At 36.0% G+C, this 19,673-nt stretch overlaps 1 protein-coding gene across 1 annotated transcript; it reads left to right on the plus strand.

The window, feature by feature from the left end:
- The first annotated feature begins 483 nt into the window (after nt 1-483).
- On the plus strand, nt 484-14,393 carry LOC147563984 (cold-responsive protein kinase 1-like). The gene is made up of 8 exons (XM_086642491.1): nt 484-919; nt 11,895-12,268; nt 12,568-12,687; nt 12,766-12,893; nt 13,030-13,243; nt 13,374-13,605; nt 13,715-13,865; nt 13,999-14,393. Exons 1-8 carry the CDS (start codon nt 537-539, stop codon nt 14,317-14,319), a joined length of 1,923 nt encoding a protein of 640 aa, XP_086498617.1. The 5' UTR covers nt 484-536; the 3' UTR covers nt 14,320-14,393.
- Nucleotides 14,394-19,673: the final 5,280 nt, after the last annotated feature.

Genomic DNA, 19,673 nt, shown 5'->3' on the forward strand with positions numbered 1-19,673 from the left:
GAGAAACCGACTACGATCTACGTTAGTCTTTACAAGGCATTGGTACATCATTAAGATGTGATAAACACAATAACCGCCTTAGTCAAACCAATAATTAAAGAGACCTAAAACCCGACAACAAAGAACCTAAACCCCGACTACTAAGAACCTAAAGCCCGACAACATCTACCGGGGATAAATCTTGGTGATAAACTGCTCTCAGCAAGACTCGATCCAAGACCTCATGGGCCTAAGAGAGAAGTCCTACCACAACACGAAAGGGTGCTGGACAATAAGACTTTCTTGTTAACGACATAATTATATATGTTGTCGACAGTTTAAAAATATTAAAAAATATATTTTTTTACATTAATTTTTTGAGTGTTTATTTTTTCTTATTTATGTCCACATTATGGGCTTTTCATGCATTCTTTCCCACTATTATCCCATCTATAAATTCATAGTCCAACCTCCCCAAATTATTTTTCCCTTCTCTCACTCTGTCTACTTTCTCTCCTTAAAAATCAAACACTAACCATTTTCAGCCTCTTCCAGTTATGAGTTCCATCTTCTTCTGCTTGTTCTTGTCAATATTTACTTCACTGAATTTGATGGTGATTTTAGCAGCTGCTGATCCCCAAATAAATCAGTTAGATAATGGTTGTAGTCCACGTAAAGCAACACAACAATCAATATTCTACACAAATCTCAATACAACTTTTTCAGATCTAAGGTCAGAATTGAGTAATTCAAGTAATATATATAGATTTGCAACGGCTCAGAGTACCGTAACATCGGATCCTGTATATGCTATGGCACAGTGTAGAGAATATCTATCAGTTGAAGATTGTCTTTCTTGTTTCTCGGCTGCTGTTTCTCAAATTAGAAATTGTTCTACTTCTAACGGTGCTCGTGTTATCTATGATGGCTGCTTCTTAAGGTAAAGAATAGTAATGATAACATGAATTGTTCTTTTCCAAAGAAATCTGGTAAAATCATATCCAAAATCCTAACGGTTTACCCTAAAACTTTGAGTTTTAGATCAAAATCTAAACTTTTTTAATCTGTCAAACTTGCATGGTTGCTGGAAAACAGAAAAAGTATTATAACCACCATCAGGCCATTTTTGAATAATAGATTGATCATAAGTAACTTCATCACAGAAACTAACAGAAGATATCATCATGTCTAAAGATATCAAACATTTGAAGAAACTCAGAACTGTGATGAATGAATCATTCTCGACCATCTTATTCTTCTGATTCTCTTGATGATGCAATTGATTTGAGATTTAAAGATTTATGAACAGACCCAAGAACAAGGTGAACAATTTTTTTTTCTAGAGAGAGAAAGAGAGGTTCAGTCGTTCCTTACAAAATGGGAAATAAATTCAGTTTTTCTTATGTGTACGGTTGATACATTTCAACGGTCTAGATAAAAAATGATTGGGGACTTAAGTGCAAGTTAGGGTATAATGAAGGACCGAACCAAAAACGCCCAACTTTAACCCTACCCAATGCAGACGTGGGTACCCAACAACACGTGTCAGAACACATCATATATCATTTATCTTTTTTTGGGTTATTTCTCAAATAGCCTTCAACTTTGTGACCAGCTTCCTGCCTAGCCCCCTACTTTATTAAAACTACCCAGATGACCCCCTTTTTGAGTTACTGTTATAATTCCGTTAACCAGTCATCATTTCCCTCTCCTTCATATCATCACCTTTCTCTGCCACCTCATCGTCTTCACCAACGAAGGTTGTTGGCCGACCAATTATCTGGTCGGCGACCTTCAAACATAAAACAATATATTTTTTCTTCTCCCCTCTTTAAAAAAATTTAAAACTCTCCTCTCTCTAGATCTGGTGAACCGGATCTAGGTCTACGAACACACCTTCAAAGGTCTGTTCGCAGATCTAGAGAGAGAGAGAGGAAAGTTTAAAAAAAATTTCTTTTTTTTAAGAGAGATGAGAGAGGATTTTTTTTTTTATGTTTGAAGGTCGCCAACCAGAAAATTGGCCGACGACTTTCGCTAGTGAAGACGATGAGGTGGCGAGAAGGTGAAGTGGCGGAGAGAGTTGATGAGATGGAGGAAAGAGAGGTGATGGGATGGAGGATAGAGCGGTGATGACTAGTTAACGGAGTATAACGGTAACTGAAAAAGGAGGTCATCTGGGTATTTTGATAAAGTATGGGGTTAGGCAGGAAGTTAGTCACAAAATTGGGGGATATTTGGGAAATAACCCTTTTTTATGCCTGAATCGGAATTGGTTGAATCTGAATTAACTGAAATGAATTAGTTGAATCTGAATTAACTGAATCTGAATTGACCCTTATTACGTGTCTTTGACAAACAAAATCTACACCTTAATTTCTCATACACCCCTGTCTAACATAAAAAAAGAAAAGAAAAATTAAGGCCATGTTTGGCGCGTGGAATGGAAATGTGATTCCCGAGAATCACAATCCCGTTTATTGTTTAGTGCGCGGGATTAATCACGTGAGATTGGAATGTGATTCCCAGGAATCACAACTTTGTTTATTGTTTCGCCCGTGATAATGTAGAGAGAATCCTATTCCCAGAGGAATATGATTCTCCCTAAATGGAAAATAACAAACCTAGGGAGGGTGTGGGTTTGTGATTCCCATTCATGGGAATTATTTGTTTAATATTCATGGACAAAATTATCCTCAATAAAGTATTAGAATGACTAGTATTAAAACCCTCCTTCGCATGATACCACAACTAAAAAAAACTAAAGACCTAGGGTTTTAGCCACCACCATAGAATCTCCCGGTCAAACATTATTCTCTCTAGATTTTTTTTCCTTATATCTTGTTCTTTTGTCATTCCAATCGATTTCATAACGTTTAAAATGATCCCATGAATATTAAAACAAATTTGAATAGATAATACTGATTAAAATACATAACAAAGATGACGTATAATAAATTTAGTTTAAGTAATATGATATAACATGATTTTTACAAAATTTACAATCATATTCCTGTACGTACCGAACACCAAGTTAGGAATCTATCAAGAATCGAATTCTCATTCCTGGTCAAACCAAATATCAAACTAAATAATATGATACACATGAATCGCGTTGTGGGGAATGTGATTCCCAACAATGACATTTCATTCCCGAGCGCCAAACATGACCAAACTCTTTCCTCTCTTTCTCCATCTTTTTACCGTCTCTCTCACTATCTCCCTCTCGTTAACAGAAGATTCGACAGACTAATGTCCGATGGGGTTCAATGTCTCCCTCTCTATCTTTGTCTATCACTCTCTCTCTCTCCCCCACTCTCTTTCTCAGAGTCCTTCTCTCTCTCTCTCTCTCTCTCTCTCTCTCTCTCTCTCTCTCTCTCCGGAGTCCCTCTTTCTCCTAACGAAAAACGAAGAGAGGACAACTACAAAAATGATAAGATGAAGAAGAGAAAAATTCTTCTGGACTTTCATGTCAGTCTTTGGATAGTCGAGTTTCAGATCCTGTATTTTGCAACCTGTTGGGGACTTGTTTTCTCTACTGAACTACAAAACTGATACGATGAAGAAGAGAAAAATTCTTCTGGACTTTACTTCGTTGGTCTTCAAGCGAGAGAGGGACTGAGAGAAGGACGAAACCCTCATTGGATTTGTTAAAGAAATATAAAGATCACAAACCCTAGTGCCCATAGTTCAGTAGAGAAAACAAGTACCAAACAGGGTTTCGTCCTTCTCTCAGTCCCTCTCTCGCTTGAAGACCAACGAAGTTAGATTCCATATCTCTCAGTCCCTCCTCTCTCTCTCTCTCTGTAACATATTGGTAACTTTAAACCCTCACCAAATTCGGCGCGGGGGTTCATAGATCTCGTTCGAAGATGGTGGTTTTCGCTGTGGTGGCGGTTGTCGTAGTGTGCGATGATGGTCTTGTTTGTGAAATTTCTGGTTCGTGGGGATGATGTGCTCTGTGGTGGTGGTGGTGGTGTGCTCTGTGGTGGTGTTGGTGTTCCGGTGATGGCTTTGGTGGGTTGAGACAATTTTTTCTAAAATATAGAGGCAGAAACATCATTTGATATATTTCAGAAATTAAATCACTATTTTAGACTTGTTTTGAAGTCTGGAATATGTGGGCTCTTTTTCAACCAATTCAGACTTTGGTCCAGTTCATCCAAAATTTTAGATTTTCTTAAATTCGAAATCAAACATTAGAAAACTGAATTTGAACCCATTTCAAATTTCAGATCTAAAAAAAAAACAAACAACTTTGTAGTCGACTCCAATTAGTCAGATCATTTCTCCCTTCCCATGGTTGACCAATTGGAGCCAGTCACATCACCGTTCTTAGTTGCAACTCTCAAGTCATTTAACCTTTTCCGTTTCAAATATTTTATCTACAGCTTGAAAACGGGTTCGTCGGTCATATAGTCATTTCAACCCAAACCGGGAAACCTCTCGAATTGACTTAATCTAGTAAATTAAATTTTGTAAGTTTAAAATCTATTGTGGATCATTCAGACAACCGAAGACACTATGTCGTATAATAGTTATAAGTTTATATCATATGTAAAATAATATAAATACAAAATTCACCTTATGTTCTAATAGGTATAAAATGGTAAACACCGTGAAAGCACATTTTGGGCTCTAAAGATGACAATTCACAATAATAGCCCCTCCTAGATGATTAGTTTTTAAAATGTCCTTTCTTTCTTTTATACTTTTCCGCTAGTTAACTTTAATAACTTCTATTTCTTTGTCAAGGTTTCGAGGCACGCTGACCATTCAAAAAAAAAGTTTTTCTTTTGGGTTCTTTCATCGTTCCTTTAATAAGAAAATTTTACCATGCTCTGTCTCTTTCTTTAGTTGAGATTTGTCGGCAGAAAACCAAACAACAACTGCAATGACCTGGATTGATTTCTACTTTGGATTAATTTTATTTTTTTAGCCCAAAAGATGATTCACCAAAGTAGCCTCCTAAAGGTGACCGCCTTCTAATATGGGCTCCTTTTCAAATTTTTCGTCAAACAATTACTGTTAATACTTATCTTTGTTTTTCCCTTTTCGCCCTCTTTCAAAAGTTTTTCTTTTTTGTCTACACTTGATTGTTCAAGTGGTTGATAGTCTCGACATAGCCATGGAGGTCCCTCTTTCATTTTCGTATCCTTTTCATCTTCGTTGGAAGAGGGTCGTTGGCACCGGTCGCCCATCAACAACCTATTCTTCTGTTCTTCCCTTCTTTGGTTTGCTACCACTACAATCATTATCCGATCACCACCACATTTTTTTCTTTTTCGGCACTGGAATTTCTTTTTTGTCGGAGTCTTCACCGATCTTAAACAGAATTGAGAGTTGGGAGGATTCATTTTCCAACAAAGGGGGACTTTCGCCGAAAAAACAGAATGAGATAAAGAATATAGTGGAGAGACAAAGACAGAGGAAATAATGACAATAATGCTCTTGTCAGTGGCTATGGTGGAAGGTAATGGATAACTTTCAAAAGAGAATGTTGCCAGACGACGCTCACCAACAACCTTTCTCACACGATTAAAAGGAAAGAGGATGTGCTGGAATTTGTATTGAAATGAATGGCAAAAATGCAAGATTGGAGAGACAAAGACAGAGGAAATAACGACAATAATGCTCTTGTCAGTGGTTGTGGTGGATCGGGGTGGGATTCGATCGGGCTCGGGCGAAATAGAGACGGACTAGGGCGGTTCGAACACCAAAATCTCTAGCCCGCTACTAGTAGTCGGGTGGATCGGGCCAGACAGACTCCACATATTCACTGCACGTAGCCCGTCCCAACCCGCCTACCCGAGCGGGATCCATCAGTGACGGGCCTGACATGCGCGGGTTATCTTATTTTAAGAAAAATAAAAATTAATAATTAACCAACTATTGATGAAACCCTAAATTATCATAGGGTCCAAATGAAACTCTAAATTACAAATTTATGAAAACCTAGACTATCAAAAGATCATCATAGCATCATCTAACTGATTACCAAAAGATTTAAAAAAAAATTATGTTACATCATCTTAGCTTTTAAATGATCCGACTAATTTTTCATAGCATCTAAATGATCCAAATGATCCTGACTGATTGAGTAGATCTATTTTTAAGATTATATAAGCAGAAATAAAAAATATCAAACTATTCTTTATGTTGCAACATCATCATCCAGAAAAAATAAAAACATCAAACTATTCAAGTTACAATACATCATCACAAAACCGCATAAAAAAATGTAGATAGTAATGTCTAAGATGATGTTCAAAGGTTTAACCGCATCATGCGATCCATAGATCATCGCGTATACCAAACATCATCTTGCTTTACTAATTCATATGTAGATCAGAGAAACATTACGAAGATTCGGCAAGAGAGTCGACTATTGATCTCGAATGGTGTTTAGGGTTTCTTAGTCGTAGACTCTTACTGCCTTTCATATTGATATTACATGAGAAGGGAGAGAGACACCGACAGACAACAGAGACTAGAGAAATAGAGAAAAAGAGAGAGAGTCGGAGAGAGTAGCTGTTTAGGTTTTGTGTGTGAGAGAGAGTCGGAGAGAGAGAGAGAGAGGTGGTGATAAGTGACTAGGATAAAGTGAGGGTTTCTTTTTTAGAAGACCTTTTATAGGAGACCAAGGCCAAAGGGGCGTTTCAATTAGATCCAACGGCTGAGGTCTATTTTGAAGAGACGCCCTACCTCAGGCGTTGGATCTAACTGAAAACACGCGGATCTTTGTGCAGGTAGTCGGGCAGAACACTTCGATCGGGTATCAGGCTCTCTATATCCATCGGGTAGCGAGAGGATTATGGCGGACGAGTGGATCGGGCCGGATATGAGGGCATGTCCGAATCCCGCCCCCTATAGCCCGAACCATCGGGCCGGGTATGTCCGGCTCCGATGCCATATGGTTTTCGGGTATTAACGGTTCGGGCAGATTGGACCGGGTCTCGGATTCCGGACTGTTTCCCATCCCTAGTGGTAGAAGGTAAAGATAGATAAGAATATAAAATATATATTTAATTTCCAAAAGAGGATGTTGGCAGGCGATAGCTCGCCATCAATCTTTCTCACACGATTAGAAGAAAAGAGGTTGTGCTGGTAAAAAAACAACAATTAAGATTAACATATAAATGTAAAAAGAGTCATTTTAGAAACTGGTTATCTTTGTAGGTCCATTTTAGTGAATTTGTGATAGATAAGGGGGTGCCCCAATGGAATTAACCCTGGAATTGATTGACTTATTGTTATAAGCCACCTTTCCTAATTTGTGTGCCCTGTGGTGTAAGATAAACTGTAACTGTATTTATCAAAATTTTTTATTTTTAAGTCAAGGAAAGGTTGTACCTTGATCCTGGGAATATTAATAAGATATAAACGACAGAAAAAAGGATTGATCAAAGTGATTGATCACGACTCTGAATTAATAGCCGTCGGGCTCTTCTGAAATCGGGTCCACCCAGCGGTAAATTATTGGTGTTTTTAGTGGAACTAAGCCAAATCTGAGTAGTTAATGGTCCTTTAGGGGGCCGCCACAAGGACCAATCTCAGTGGAGCTTGACTTTCTATTATCATCATCATGAATGATGACGACGGTAGTTTCTCTTTTTTTTTTTTCATGAATGATGACGACGGTAGTTTCTCTTTTTTTTTTTTAAAAAAGACGACGATGGTAGTTGGTGATCCCCCCACCCACCTTAATCTTTTGTCCACATGATTGTTTGGGGAGCAAAGATCAAATCCAAATGGAGTCCAATATTATTTGTAGTTTGGGGAATTTAATTTAGTAAAGAGACTTTATTTATTGTTGACACTTTCCTAAACAACTCCCATTTGATTTAAAATATTTCATTAAATATATTATTGGTAAAAGTTTATAGAGTAACCAATTAGAATTGTTTATTGGTATTAAAACTAAAGAGTAGTTTTTAAAATGGCATTATGTTAATATTTCAATGAATCTTATAAAAGGAAAATGAATAAACATTTTAAGACATCTATAAAAGAATACCATCCAAATAAAATGGGACGGAGGGAATATTAAGAAAATTTAGACCATCTATCACTTTTTACTGTAGATTCGACGAGATTCCGACTTTTGTCTGTTAATCATGTGAAGTTTACAAGAAAAATGACTTTATGTCCGATAAATATTCTGACTGAATTCTGGTCAAGTATGTTAGGCAGGATTTAGAGAGTAATATATGTTCTCTCTCCTAACTCTGTAGGCCATTTACTTCTTCAATATAAGGAGGGCAAAGTATTTCAGATTGTAATGTAATGCGGCCTAATTAGGGCGAGAGTCAATTGTTGTGGGCAAGTGCAGTTAGATTTGGAGGTGGTATCCAATTTAGGGTTGGAGTTGTCCCCCTAAGAGCATCTCCAATGCAACATTCAACAAAAACTCAATTAATCCAATGGTCAAATATGAATTGAGTTTCTATTTCCTAGGTGGCACCATTGAGATACTCAATTCAATGTACTTATCCAATGCAACACTTGAAAAACCTCAACATTTATTTTAGATTTACTCATGTTTCTTATTTTGACACATGATATTGAGATTCTAATTAAGCGTTGCATTGAAGATTGTTTTTTGTTAAAAACTCAGATAATCTTACGTGTCAAATTGAGTTTTTTAAGTTGAGTGTTGCAATGGATATGCTCTAAGGACAAGGCAGACTTCAGAACTTTTGTTTTTTTTTCGTTGAAAAGGCAGACTTCAAATTGACTATACCAAGTGTGTTATTTGTACATTCAACAGAAAAATAGTGTGTTATTGTTCTTTCAACAACAAAAAGAAAGTGTGTTATTGTTGTAGGAAAATGGTATGAACTCTTAAAAAAATAATTTGAAAGTAAATCAAAATAGATTTTTTCAAAAGAAGCAGACAACCTAACTGTAGTGGGAGAAAGTCCACGGAGAGTAGCTAGAGGGGATAAAAGCACCCGCCCAAAGTACTATTGGCACCCAGATTGTACATGGGATATCTCCCCATTTGTGCTTGGGAGATTTTATAGGGGTCCCCATTTTTGTTAAAAGGGCCCCTCCTTTAAAAGCGCCCCCCAAATCACCCATTTTGGTTAGAAGGGCCCCTCCAGAAAAAGGCACTCTCCCTTCTCTTGTTTGACCTAACGGTAAACTTAACGTCGTTAGGCCAAAATTATCAAAACCAATAAAAAGTCCTTTAACCAATCAAAAGCCCCACCCCTCTTTCATCTTCTTCATAACTTTTGTTTCATCTTCTTCTTCTTCTTCATCTATTACCTCTATCACTACCGCCATTTTCATCTTCATCTCTCCCTCATTCTCTCTCGGTTTCTCTCTCTTTGTTTCTCCTCTTTCCATCTTCATCCCTTCCTCTTTCCTCTTCCTCATAACCCGAGGTTTAGTTTTTTTCGATTTTTTAAAGCTACATTGTTTGAATACTTGAATCTACTAGTTAGTAACACAAGGATTTCGTCTGGAAGCAGGTGAAAATCAAGAGAGGATGAAAACCCTCAAGTGAGCTTTCTGGTTGCACTAAACCAAAAAGCTACTGGTGACAAATACGGTGGTCTCGAGCTGTAAATGTTGCACAATTCGGTCTGAGCCCACCGGAAATTGGGTAAGTAGCACTAGTAGCGAAGCCATTTTCATCTTCATCTCTATAAAATGTTGCATATCAGTTTATCTTCTCTCTCTATAAAATCTTTCAACTCTATCACTAACGCCATTTTCATCTTCATCTCTCCCTCATTCTCTCTCAACTTCTCTCTCGTTCTCTGTTTCTCTCTTTTTCTCTCTCGTTATCTCTCTCTCCCTCTTTTATCTTCCTCAAACCCTAGGTTTAGTTTGTTAAAAGTTTGGTTACCACCAAAGAGGAAGAAGAGGAATGTTTAGGGATTTGAGTTTGGAGATATTTAGGGTTGAGATGTGTAGATTGCCAATGTGGGTGATATACACCCTTAAAAGTGGATTTTTTTAAACCATTGCATGGGGGGCCCTTTAACCAAACAAGGTCAGTGACTATTCACCAAGTCAATGAATTCATAGGGAGGCCTTCTAACAAAAATGGGAGGGCCCTATAAAACTTCCTTTTGTGCTTTGGTCGGGTGTTAATAATAGTTTGTGCGGGTGCTTTTAGCCACACAGAGCAAGAATTGAGTTGAAAATGAGAGTTGTTAATTCAACTAAATGACATTCCTCGCGCACTCCTAGTACACTCCATTGCTTACTTGGATATTGCTTAGGTAACAATGGGTATTTTGGTCTTTTCACACTGTGAAAATTGAAATGCCCTTTGTCGTATTACAAGGAGTGTACTAGAGATCCTTGTATGAACCTCCAATTCGACTTCAGTTTATTTTCGCCTTTCACTTTTTGATGGTTGTGTAATGGACCTCATGGTTGTAACCAGGGGCGGATCCATGGGGGTGCGAGGGGGAGCGGCCGCACCCCTGGATCTTTCCAAAAAATAATAACAGTAGTTGTAAATATTTTTTTTAATATAGGTATATAGAAATCTATATATATTTATCTAATGATGTATGATATAGGCATGAAGAAGGACTTGGCGTAGTGGTTAGGGTGTGGGATAGATTTTAGCTATGAGTGTGAGGTCGTGGGATCGTATCCCTCCATAAGCAATTACATTTTTTTTTCTCTATAGATATTTTTGTATTTTACTATATATCTAATCATGTGTACAAATGATAACAAGAAGAGTTTGACTTAGTGGTTCTAAACTTGTGGCTATAATGTTTCAAGAGTATCTAGTTGCTCTGTTGTATGGCTTGTTTGAGTCCATGGATTTGCCTTTTCGACAAAATTAAGTTGATGCGTCTTGCTCAATTTTATCCGTCAGATTTCATTAGACTTGATACTATGCTACTTAGTTCTCAGCTTGATAATTACATTTACGGTACGAGAAAGAATGCCAAATTTAGATGGGATTGGAGCTCTTGCTAAATGCTTGTTTCAAAAGTACCGAGTTGCTCAGTTGTATGGCATGTCTCGACAAAATTAAGTTGATGCGTCTTGCTCAATTTTATCCGTTAGATTTCATTAGTCTTGACATTATGCTTATCACGTTAGCACTAACTTTGCCAGCTGCAACGACCTCTATTGAAAGAGCTTTTTTGAAACTAGTTAAAATACGTTTAAGAACAAGACAGTGATCCGTAGTTGAATAATAGTTTAGTAGTCTTTATCGAAAAAGAAATTTTTAGTAAAATTGATAATGAGTCGATTATTAGAATATTTTAAAACATGAACTCTCGTAGAGGTTAATGCGTTTGTAATTGTTGACATATTAATATAATTAAGTATTTTGTTAATTACTTTGTTTGCAAAAAAAAATAGGCATATAAATCCGCACCCCCTAAGTGAAAATCCTGGATCTGTCCCTCGTTATAACCCATTTTATGTACCCTCTTTTGAGTATCTCAATAGTGATCTTCCCGTTCATTTTTAATGACCTATCAACATAACAATCTAGATTTTAGTCAAACTCTCTTCATTTATAAAGAGTGGGATGAATTGATTGATGGGTTGTTTAACATTTACCTTTTTACTAATAATGGTAGACTAGATGACTTCATCTTCTTCACTACTAATAAAAAAAGAAAAGAATGATCAAATGTTATTTTGAAAAAATAGATGTTACTAGAGTGATTCAAACAATAGAAACACCACAAAAAAGTAATCCTCATGACATTTTTTCTTTCTCATTTTGTTTGATTCAAATTCCAGATGATGTGATCTTTTCCGAAAACAAATTAATTACGGGCCTTTCTGAGACATTTTAAGGGAGAACATTGTTAGACTAACAAGTCCCATAGAGAAATACTGGTTTTATGTCTATGAATTATGATGAATATACCGTCTTAAGATATATGCTAATTACCGTATGATTTTCCATATCTCAAAAGGTACGAAAGCAAAGGCTTCTTCAATCAGACAACTCTCCCTGGAAACGTCGGAATATGCGGAAACTCATCTTCAACTCAAGGGGCCATTTTCAATACTGCAGTTTATGAAATACTATCAAAACTTCTGACTTCAACACCAAGAATAGAAGGGAAATATGCAGTCACAAGAAAAGAAATTGGTAGTGGTAGCAACAATTTTGTATATGGTGTAGCACAATGTGCAGTTTCAGTGAGTGAAAATGGGTGTAAAGATTGCTTGACTGTTGCCCAGAGTAATATACAAGGTTGTGTTCCTAATACTAATGGAAGAGCAGTTGATGCTGGATGTTTTCTAAGGTATTCAACAACACCATTCTTCAACGATGATCAAAACGGTTAGTTATGATTTGCAGACAAACGGTGTAACCCACCATTGTTCTCGTTGTTAAATAGCTTCTTATTATTAGACTCAGAATCTTAGGGTACTACATGATAGTTTGAGTTTCTAGATTAAGTCATTCTTAATATGGTATTAGAGCTACATGGTCATCTCCTTATGTATGTATTGCTAGTTCGGGTTAGCATATAGATTATTTTTAGTTCTATCCATCCTAGCTAGACAATTGTCTTTTATCGCTAGTTCAAGATTGTATATAAGTACCACAAATACTTATATACTATGGAATTACTCCAGGAGGTTCAATCAAAAGGAAAGCAATCATCGGAGGAATCGTTGGAGGTGTTGCATTTTTAGCTCTAGTTATTTTCATCATATGGCTTCTACTAAGAAAAAGGTCTAAGAAGACCCCAAGAGGTAACAAATTAACAACTCGGGTATTTTTTCCGGCAATCTTAATAGTTGAGAATAATCAACAAACTTTTCATGGTACAGGGGATATTTTAGGGGCAGCCGAGCTAAGAGGACCAGTGAACTTCGACTACAACGATCTTAAGTCTGCAACAAAAAACTTTAGTGAAGAGAATAAGTTAGGAGAAGGAGGATTTGGGGATGTATACAAGGTACATTCTTTTACTAGTATGAATTTGACATGACTTATATCATATCCATTACGAAATTATAATCATCTAGTCGAAATGGGAATTGACTCTTTACTTTCTAAGCCATCTTTTTTCTTTTGTTTATTTCTTGTTTTAGGGTACTTTGAAGAACGGGAAAATTGTTGCAGTTAAGAAACTTACATTTGTACAATCGAGCAGAGCAAAGACGGATTTTGAGAGTGAAGTGAAGCTTATAAGCAACGTTCGTCACCGAAACCTTGTTCGCCTTCTTGGATGTTGTAACAAACGCCAAGAACTAATATTGGTTTATGAATACATGGCAAACAAAAGCCTCGACCAATTCTTATATGGTATATAACTATATATATAGATATAGATGTCGTCTTCCTTCTTGATTTGCCAAACCTCAGAAATTATGTTTCTAAGACTTTTTTTGTTCTAGGCTCTACATTGATGTTTCTATATTTTCTCGACTGACAGGTGATAAACGAGGTACACTAAACTGGAGGCAACGGTTTGATATAATAGTTGGTATTGCTCGAGGACTTTCATATCTACACCAGGAGTTTCATGTATGTATTATACATCGTGATATAAAATCTAGTAACGTATTGCTTGACGATAACTTTCAAGCCAAAATCTCTGATTTCGGTTTAGCAAGGCTTCTTCCTGAGGATCAAAGTCATCTGAGTACCAAATTTGCAGGCACATTGTAAGTAAAAGAAAAGGAAACCATTTCAATATATCGTATCTTGTATTTTCGAGTAACCAAGTTTTATTGAATAATCCTAATCTTGATATATATGTATACATTTGATCAGGGGTTATACAGCACCTGAATATGCAATTCATGGGCAGTTATCTGAGAAAGTAGACACCTATAGTTTTGGTGTCGTTGTCCTTGAAATTATAAGTGGTCGAAAGAGTAACGACATTAAGCTCGAACCCGTTACTCAATACCTTCTTGAATGGGTAATTTTTTATTTTAGTCTCATAAGTTCTCTTTTTCCATTTATATAGAGATCATCTTCACCAAAAAAATCTATCAATTCTATAACTAGATATCTTTTAAGATAGTTTAAATTTTGTCACGATGGATTAACAGTCATGGAGATTATATGAAGAGGGCAAATTGATGGATTTGGTGGACAAAACCTTAGATCCAAAGGAGTACAAAGTAGATGAAGTAAAGAGAGTTTTAGAGATTGCTCTTTCATGTACACAATCCTCAGTTGCAGGTAGACCCACAATGTCGGAAGCTGTTGTTCTTCTATTGAGCAAGAGCTCCATGGAGTATAGACCAACTAGACCTACATTTATTGATGCAGCTAATCGTGTTCGTGGTGACACATCTTCTTCTGCAGCTTCTGGTACTTCATCTTCTTCTGTTGCTACTGTTTCGATTCATGAAGTCTCGACTCGTTGACTTGTAAGGATCCAACCTGAGTACAGGGCCGTGCCTGACAATTTAGGGGCCCGGTGCCAAACTTAATCGGGACCTTTTATATAGATGTGACGCAAATAGAATTGACATGCAAAGTGATAATACAAATTTAAAATAGTTTACCTATAAATTATTGTATTAAAACAATGATGAATCTAAACTAAGTGAACGTGAATAACAACTTTATACTATTGGTCAAACATTTTTCTAATAAAGTTGTCCCTTATTAGTACAGACTATTATTCGAAAGTAGGGTCACTGATTTTTCTTTCTTACACCATCCAAAATTATAGTGTAGAGAGACTTGAGGGAGAGAAAGAGAGAAATGAGAATAGATAGAAATTTATAAGAGAGGGACGTATGAGAAAAGGAAATTGTATAAAGAGTGAGAGAGAAAAGAAAATAGAAAAAGAAGATTGGAAGACAAATATTTGTGTGAAAGACATGCAAGTATGGAGAGTTTGAGTTGGCCTTAAAAAGGAAGAGTAGAAAACTGCTTGCTATTAGGTTTGAACCCATGACCATAGGAGTTAAAAGTCACTAACTTGTCCATTGAGCTACACCATCATTGCCGTTGAAAATGTGCGTTTTACTATAGTAGCGTTATTTTGAACTAACCCAGGAACTTGAACCATTCGAAAAATGGGCCCCTTGTGGTGGGGGGCCCTGTGCGGGCGCACGGCCCGCACCCCCCACCACACGGCCCTGCCTGAGTATTTTCTATAGCAAACTAAGATGATGATGATGTTAAGTTTGACCTCATGAGTTGGATCCCTTGAGTTTCTTTGTGGATGTGGAAAATTTAGTTATAGTTGTGTGATATATTTGTATGCTATATTTAAGGAAGCCTGATGTTCGCAGGTTCTGATGATGGTATAGTATGTAATAAGCTATATAAAAGCAACAAGGCTACATAACCCGCCTCTTGGGACTCCCACTTGAACCGCATGTGAGGAAAACAAGAGTTTCTCTCTCCACGTGATTGAGTATGTGAGAGGAGAGAGAAACAATGGTTATTCTCACATGTTGTTCAAGTGGGAGTCCCACAAAGTGGGTTGAATATACTTTTTGATATAAAAGAGGGAAACAAAATAACGTTATTTCGTTCCAACATTAAGTATTAAAGGGAGTTACAGACTATACTTGGATGATATTTGTAGAGTTTGGGAAAAGGCTCATTCTTACTCTTAGATTAGGGTTTAAGGGTAAATCTAAGTTTATAACAGTGATAGAGAACGCAAAATTCACAAACCGAAAAAAGTTTATAACCATGATAGCGTAATCCCTAATTTGATCACTTTAAATACTGTGATTAACGGTCTATGCAAGACCGGGAAATTGCAGAAGGGTTTTTAACTATATAGGTCAAAAAGATTTAGAAAATAGTTGAAAAGACACAAAACATTTGGAAATTATCAATTTGGTAAAAAAAAATCTCGAAAGGATCCCGAAATAGTGACTTTCCTACATTACCCCTAATCGCATATCCCCACCTATAAAACGCAATTTCAGAAATAAAATAATCAAATTCTCTTATTTCCCTCGCGGTTCACAGAGGCTCTAAGTACCTCCTCCTCTTCCTCCTCCTCCTCCTCCTTCTCCTCCTCCTTCTTCTTCTTAGAGTGTCCTACATTACCCCTAATCGCATATCCCCACCTATAAAACGCAATTTCAGAAATAAAATAATCAAATTCTCTTATTTCCCTCGCGGTTCACAGAGGCTCTAAGTACCTCCTCCTCTTCCTCCTCCTCCTCCTCCTCCTCCTTCTCCTCCTCCTTCTTCTTCTTAGAGTGTCCTACATTACCCCTAATCGCATATCCCCACCTATAAAACGCAATTTCAGAAATAAAATAATCAAATTCTCTTATTTCCCTCGCGGTTCACAGAGGCTCTAAGTACCTCCTCCTCTTCCTCCTCCTCCTCCTCCTCCTCCCCCTTCTTCTTCTTAGAGTTTTAGGTTTTCAATCGGCATTTACATCTAATTTCTCTACATTTTACTTCTTCAACACTTAAAGTAAGTAGTTCTTCACTTAAACATTCAATTTCTTTCCATCTTTCTGTCTCTCACGAAAATAGGGTTTGTAAATCCTAGTTCGTTGTTTTTGGGCTTATGCATCGGGTTTACAAACAACTTTTACAACAATATATCTACAAATTGAGTCTCTAAAACCTATTTGTTGTTAATCTTGGGTTTGCCAACCCTATTTGCAATAATAGATCTGCAAATAGGGCTTGTAAACCCAATCTTGTGGTTCGTGGTTTTGGAATGGGTTCTGCTAACCTGATTTCAAAAAGTAGATATGCAAATAGGGGTCTACAAACACTATTTTGTTGTTCGTGGTTTTCGGAATGCGATATGCAAACCCTATTTGCAGTAATAGGCCTGCAAATAGGGTTTGTAAACCCAATTTTGTAGTTCGTGGTTTTGGAATAGGTTCAGCTAACCCGATTTCCAAAAGTATATATGTAAATAGAGTTTACAAACACTATTTTGTTGTTCGAGATTTTGGTAATGGGGTATGCAAACCTTATTTGTAGTATAAAATTTGCAAATAGAGTTTGCAAACCCTATTTGTTATTTAAATTTTTTGCAAGTAGCGTATGCAAGCCTTATTTGCAGAAGTGGATCTGCAAATATGGTATGCAAACATTATTTGCAGTAACTCATATGTAATTTTTAGTTTTGTAAATATTGTTTCATGAATAATTTCTCTTTATGTAGGCAGAAAATGTCAAAAAAGGGTAAGAATAAATGCAAATTGTTAAAAAAGTTACTAAGGTAGCAATGAAGAAAGTTTACGATACTTACAGTTATAGATGCACATTAAAGAATGGTGCAGTCTTAATGATTAAACTATATAAGAAATTAAGTATTGAGCAAGTTAGTGCACTATCTGACTCGTCATTTGGAGGACTTTTTCAAGATATTTATAGTGATGATATTGAGGAAACAAATTATGAAAGACCCATCTCCATTATATATGAGTTAGTAAGTAGATATTCCATAGAGAAAGGGAAATTTGTTTTCGGTGATGTAGAAATAGAGTGTAAAAGAAATGACGTGGCTATCCTACTAGGATTATCGAAGAAAAGAGTGGTTGTATCTCCATTTGAAGGAAAAAAGAAGAAGAGTCTGTCAGTACATATTTTGGAGAAAAGGTCCATAAAATTTCTACAGATATGATAGAAACTGTTATTGAAACATTTATTGAAGAAGAAAAACAGGAAACATATGATTGTGTTACGTTAATGATATGTACATAGCTTCATCATTCTTGTTTGCAACACAAGCTGGGACGACGATATAAATGTCATTAACAAACTTATTTAGGTCAATGGAAAAGATAAATTCTATCACATGGCCTATAATTATTCACAAGTATATGATGCAGACAATTGAAGAAAATGTCGCCAAAACCTCAAAGGCTTCAGGATGTCTCCTTCTACTGTCGGTAAAATCATTTCTATATATCTTGATTAACTTTATGTAGTTTGCATACTTAGTCTCCACCCTATAATAATGATTATGCTGTTAACTTTATGCAGTTTTAGTTTTGTGAACATAAAAATCTGTATCGAAGAATCCATCACAACAAGGACAAATGTCCGCAAATTGTGAGATGGAATTTGGATCATATGAAGCTGAATTTTCTTTAATCATTGGAAGGTATAACAGAGAAACAGGTATATTATATTCTTCTCATATGTTTTGATTTGCATTCATTATATGCAAGTTGAATTTGCAAAATTATAGTTTACAAATGTAGGTAACATACTGTAACTTGCATATAATGTTTGCAAATGTTTAATGCATACTAAAATTTGCAAACAAACTGTTTGAATTTCAGATTTCAGAGAATTTTATGGTTCAACTGTCTGAGACTGAGAACTACTGACTTCTGGTGGAATATTGACTATGCCATCTTATGGTGATGTTTCTTATTTGAAACATCTTGAAGACATAGTTAAGAAATTCAAAGCTGAGTGTGAAGAACACAAAAGAAATTTGAAAATTAAAAATGAAGAAATAGGTAAATTAAAAGAAGGGTTGTATTGCATAAGAGAATCAAATATGATTCTTATCAAAGAGAATGAGCAATTAAAAACTATAAAATAAACAAAGTGCAGTGAGGAGGTAGATGAGAATAGATCGAAGATGAAGTCGAAGAGTACGTACTAAAAAAAAGTAGCTTTAAAGTCGAAAAATATTATCAAAATGAAGGGAGCAGATGATATAGATGGTAAGGAAGTAAGTTCAGAAACCCAATTTGAGGAGGTTAATACAAAAAATATCAGAAAAGAAAAGAAGTGGGTGAAACTTCCGACTTTAGACATCAGACAAACAAGTATCTAAGTTGAATAAGTTAAAAGTGAAATGTAGCAAATCAATGGGTTGTTCGATTGAAAAGGTAAATGTCTAAGTGAGTGAAGGTACTTCTAAAAAGCAATCTGATGTGAAGGATAATGAAACATTCTTTAAATGAGAAAGTTCGAAAATATAAAATCACTTCAATAAAGAAGAACTCAATACAGTTAAAGAATTCTATGCACTAACAAACAAAAGATAAGTACAAATCTACTTCAACATTTTCTGCAAAATCAGTTGATTGCAAACTATTTTCCGCAAACATTCAGTTGCAAAGAAGTGTTGCAAACATTTGGTTGCAATCCAATGTCTGCAAACATTTGTATGCAATCCAATGTCTGCAACTGTAAGTTGCAAATAGTGTATGCAACAGTGGGTTGCAAAATATTTTGAACTAATTCTATTGCATATTTTTTGTAGTTCAATTGCATGGAACAAAAATTCAGACGTGATCATCATTGGAGTTCACATTGAATCTCTCATTATGAATGAACTTGTTGACAGTCAAGTAATAGATTGGTATCTGTTACACAAAGGGAAATTTTAATAAATACACGGTTGTTTTCATTTCTGCTATTTGGGTAAGTTCTTTCAAACATTAATATTTTGTATTTCGTTTTCTATAGTTATCTAATTAGATGAAAAACATTATATATGTAGACATTGATGAAATTCGAAACTTAAGAAGGAAATATCTCTGAATTACTTACTAAAATTCTTGACAAAACTTATGCAAAGAAGAGCCATTGGTTTCTATTCCCATTGAACATAAGTATTGCTGATGGGAGTTATGAAGGTTACCATTAGCATCTTGTCGCTTTTCACAGAATCGATGAACGATAATTTATTGAAGAAAACAACAAAAATAAGCATATGATGTGCAAAGGAAGCAAATAAATTCACAATAAGTTTGGTAAAGAAAATCAATGAAGCAAAACTATCTGGATAACCCCTTTAAGCAATCCAAAA

Source organism: Eschscholzia californica, unplaced genomic scaffold (genome assembly GCF_041429995.1).
Source record: "Eschscholzia californica isolate CP2 unplaced genomic scaffold, dmEscCali1.0.p SCAF_1, whole genome shotgun sequence".
Classification (NCBI taxonomy): domain Eukaryota; kingdom Viridiplantae; phylum Streptophyta; class Magnoliopsida; order Ranunculales; family Papaveraceae; genus Eschscholzia; species Eschscholzia californica.

What these genes read in the sequence shown, in the direction of transcription:
- LOC147563984 (XM_086642491.1), top strand. Translation starts at nt 537, where the DNA reads ATGAGTTCCATCTTCTTCTGCTTGTTCTTGTCAATATTTACTTCACTG. An exon ending in TATGATGGCTGCTTCTTAAG is followed by an intron (nt 920 to 11,894) that starts GTAAAGAATAGT and finishes ATATCTCAAAAG; the next exon opens with GTACGAAAGCAAAGGCTTCT. An exon ending in CTCAATACCTTCTTGAATGG is followed by an intron (nt 13,866 to 13,998) that starts GTAATTTTTTAT and finishes ATGGATTAACAG; the next exon opens with TCATGGAGATTATATGAAGA.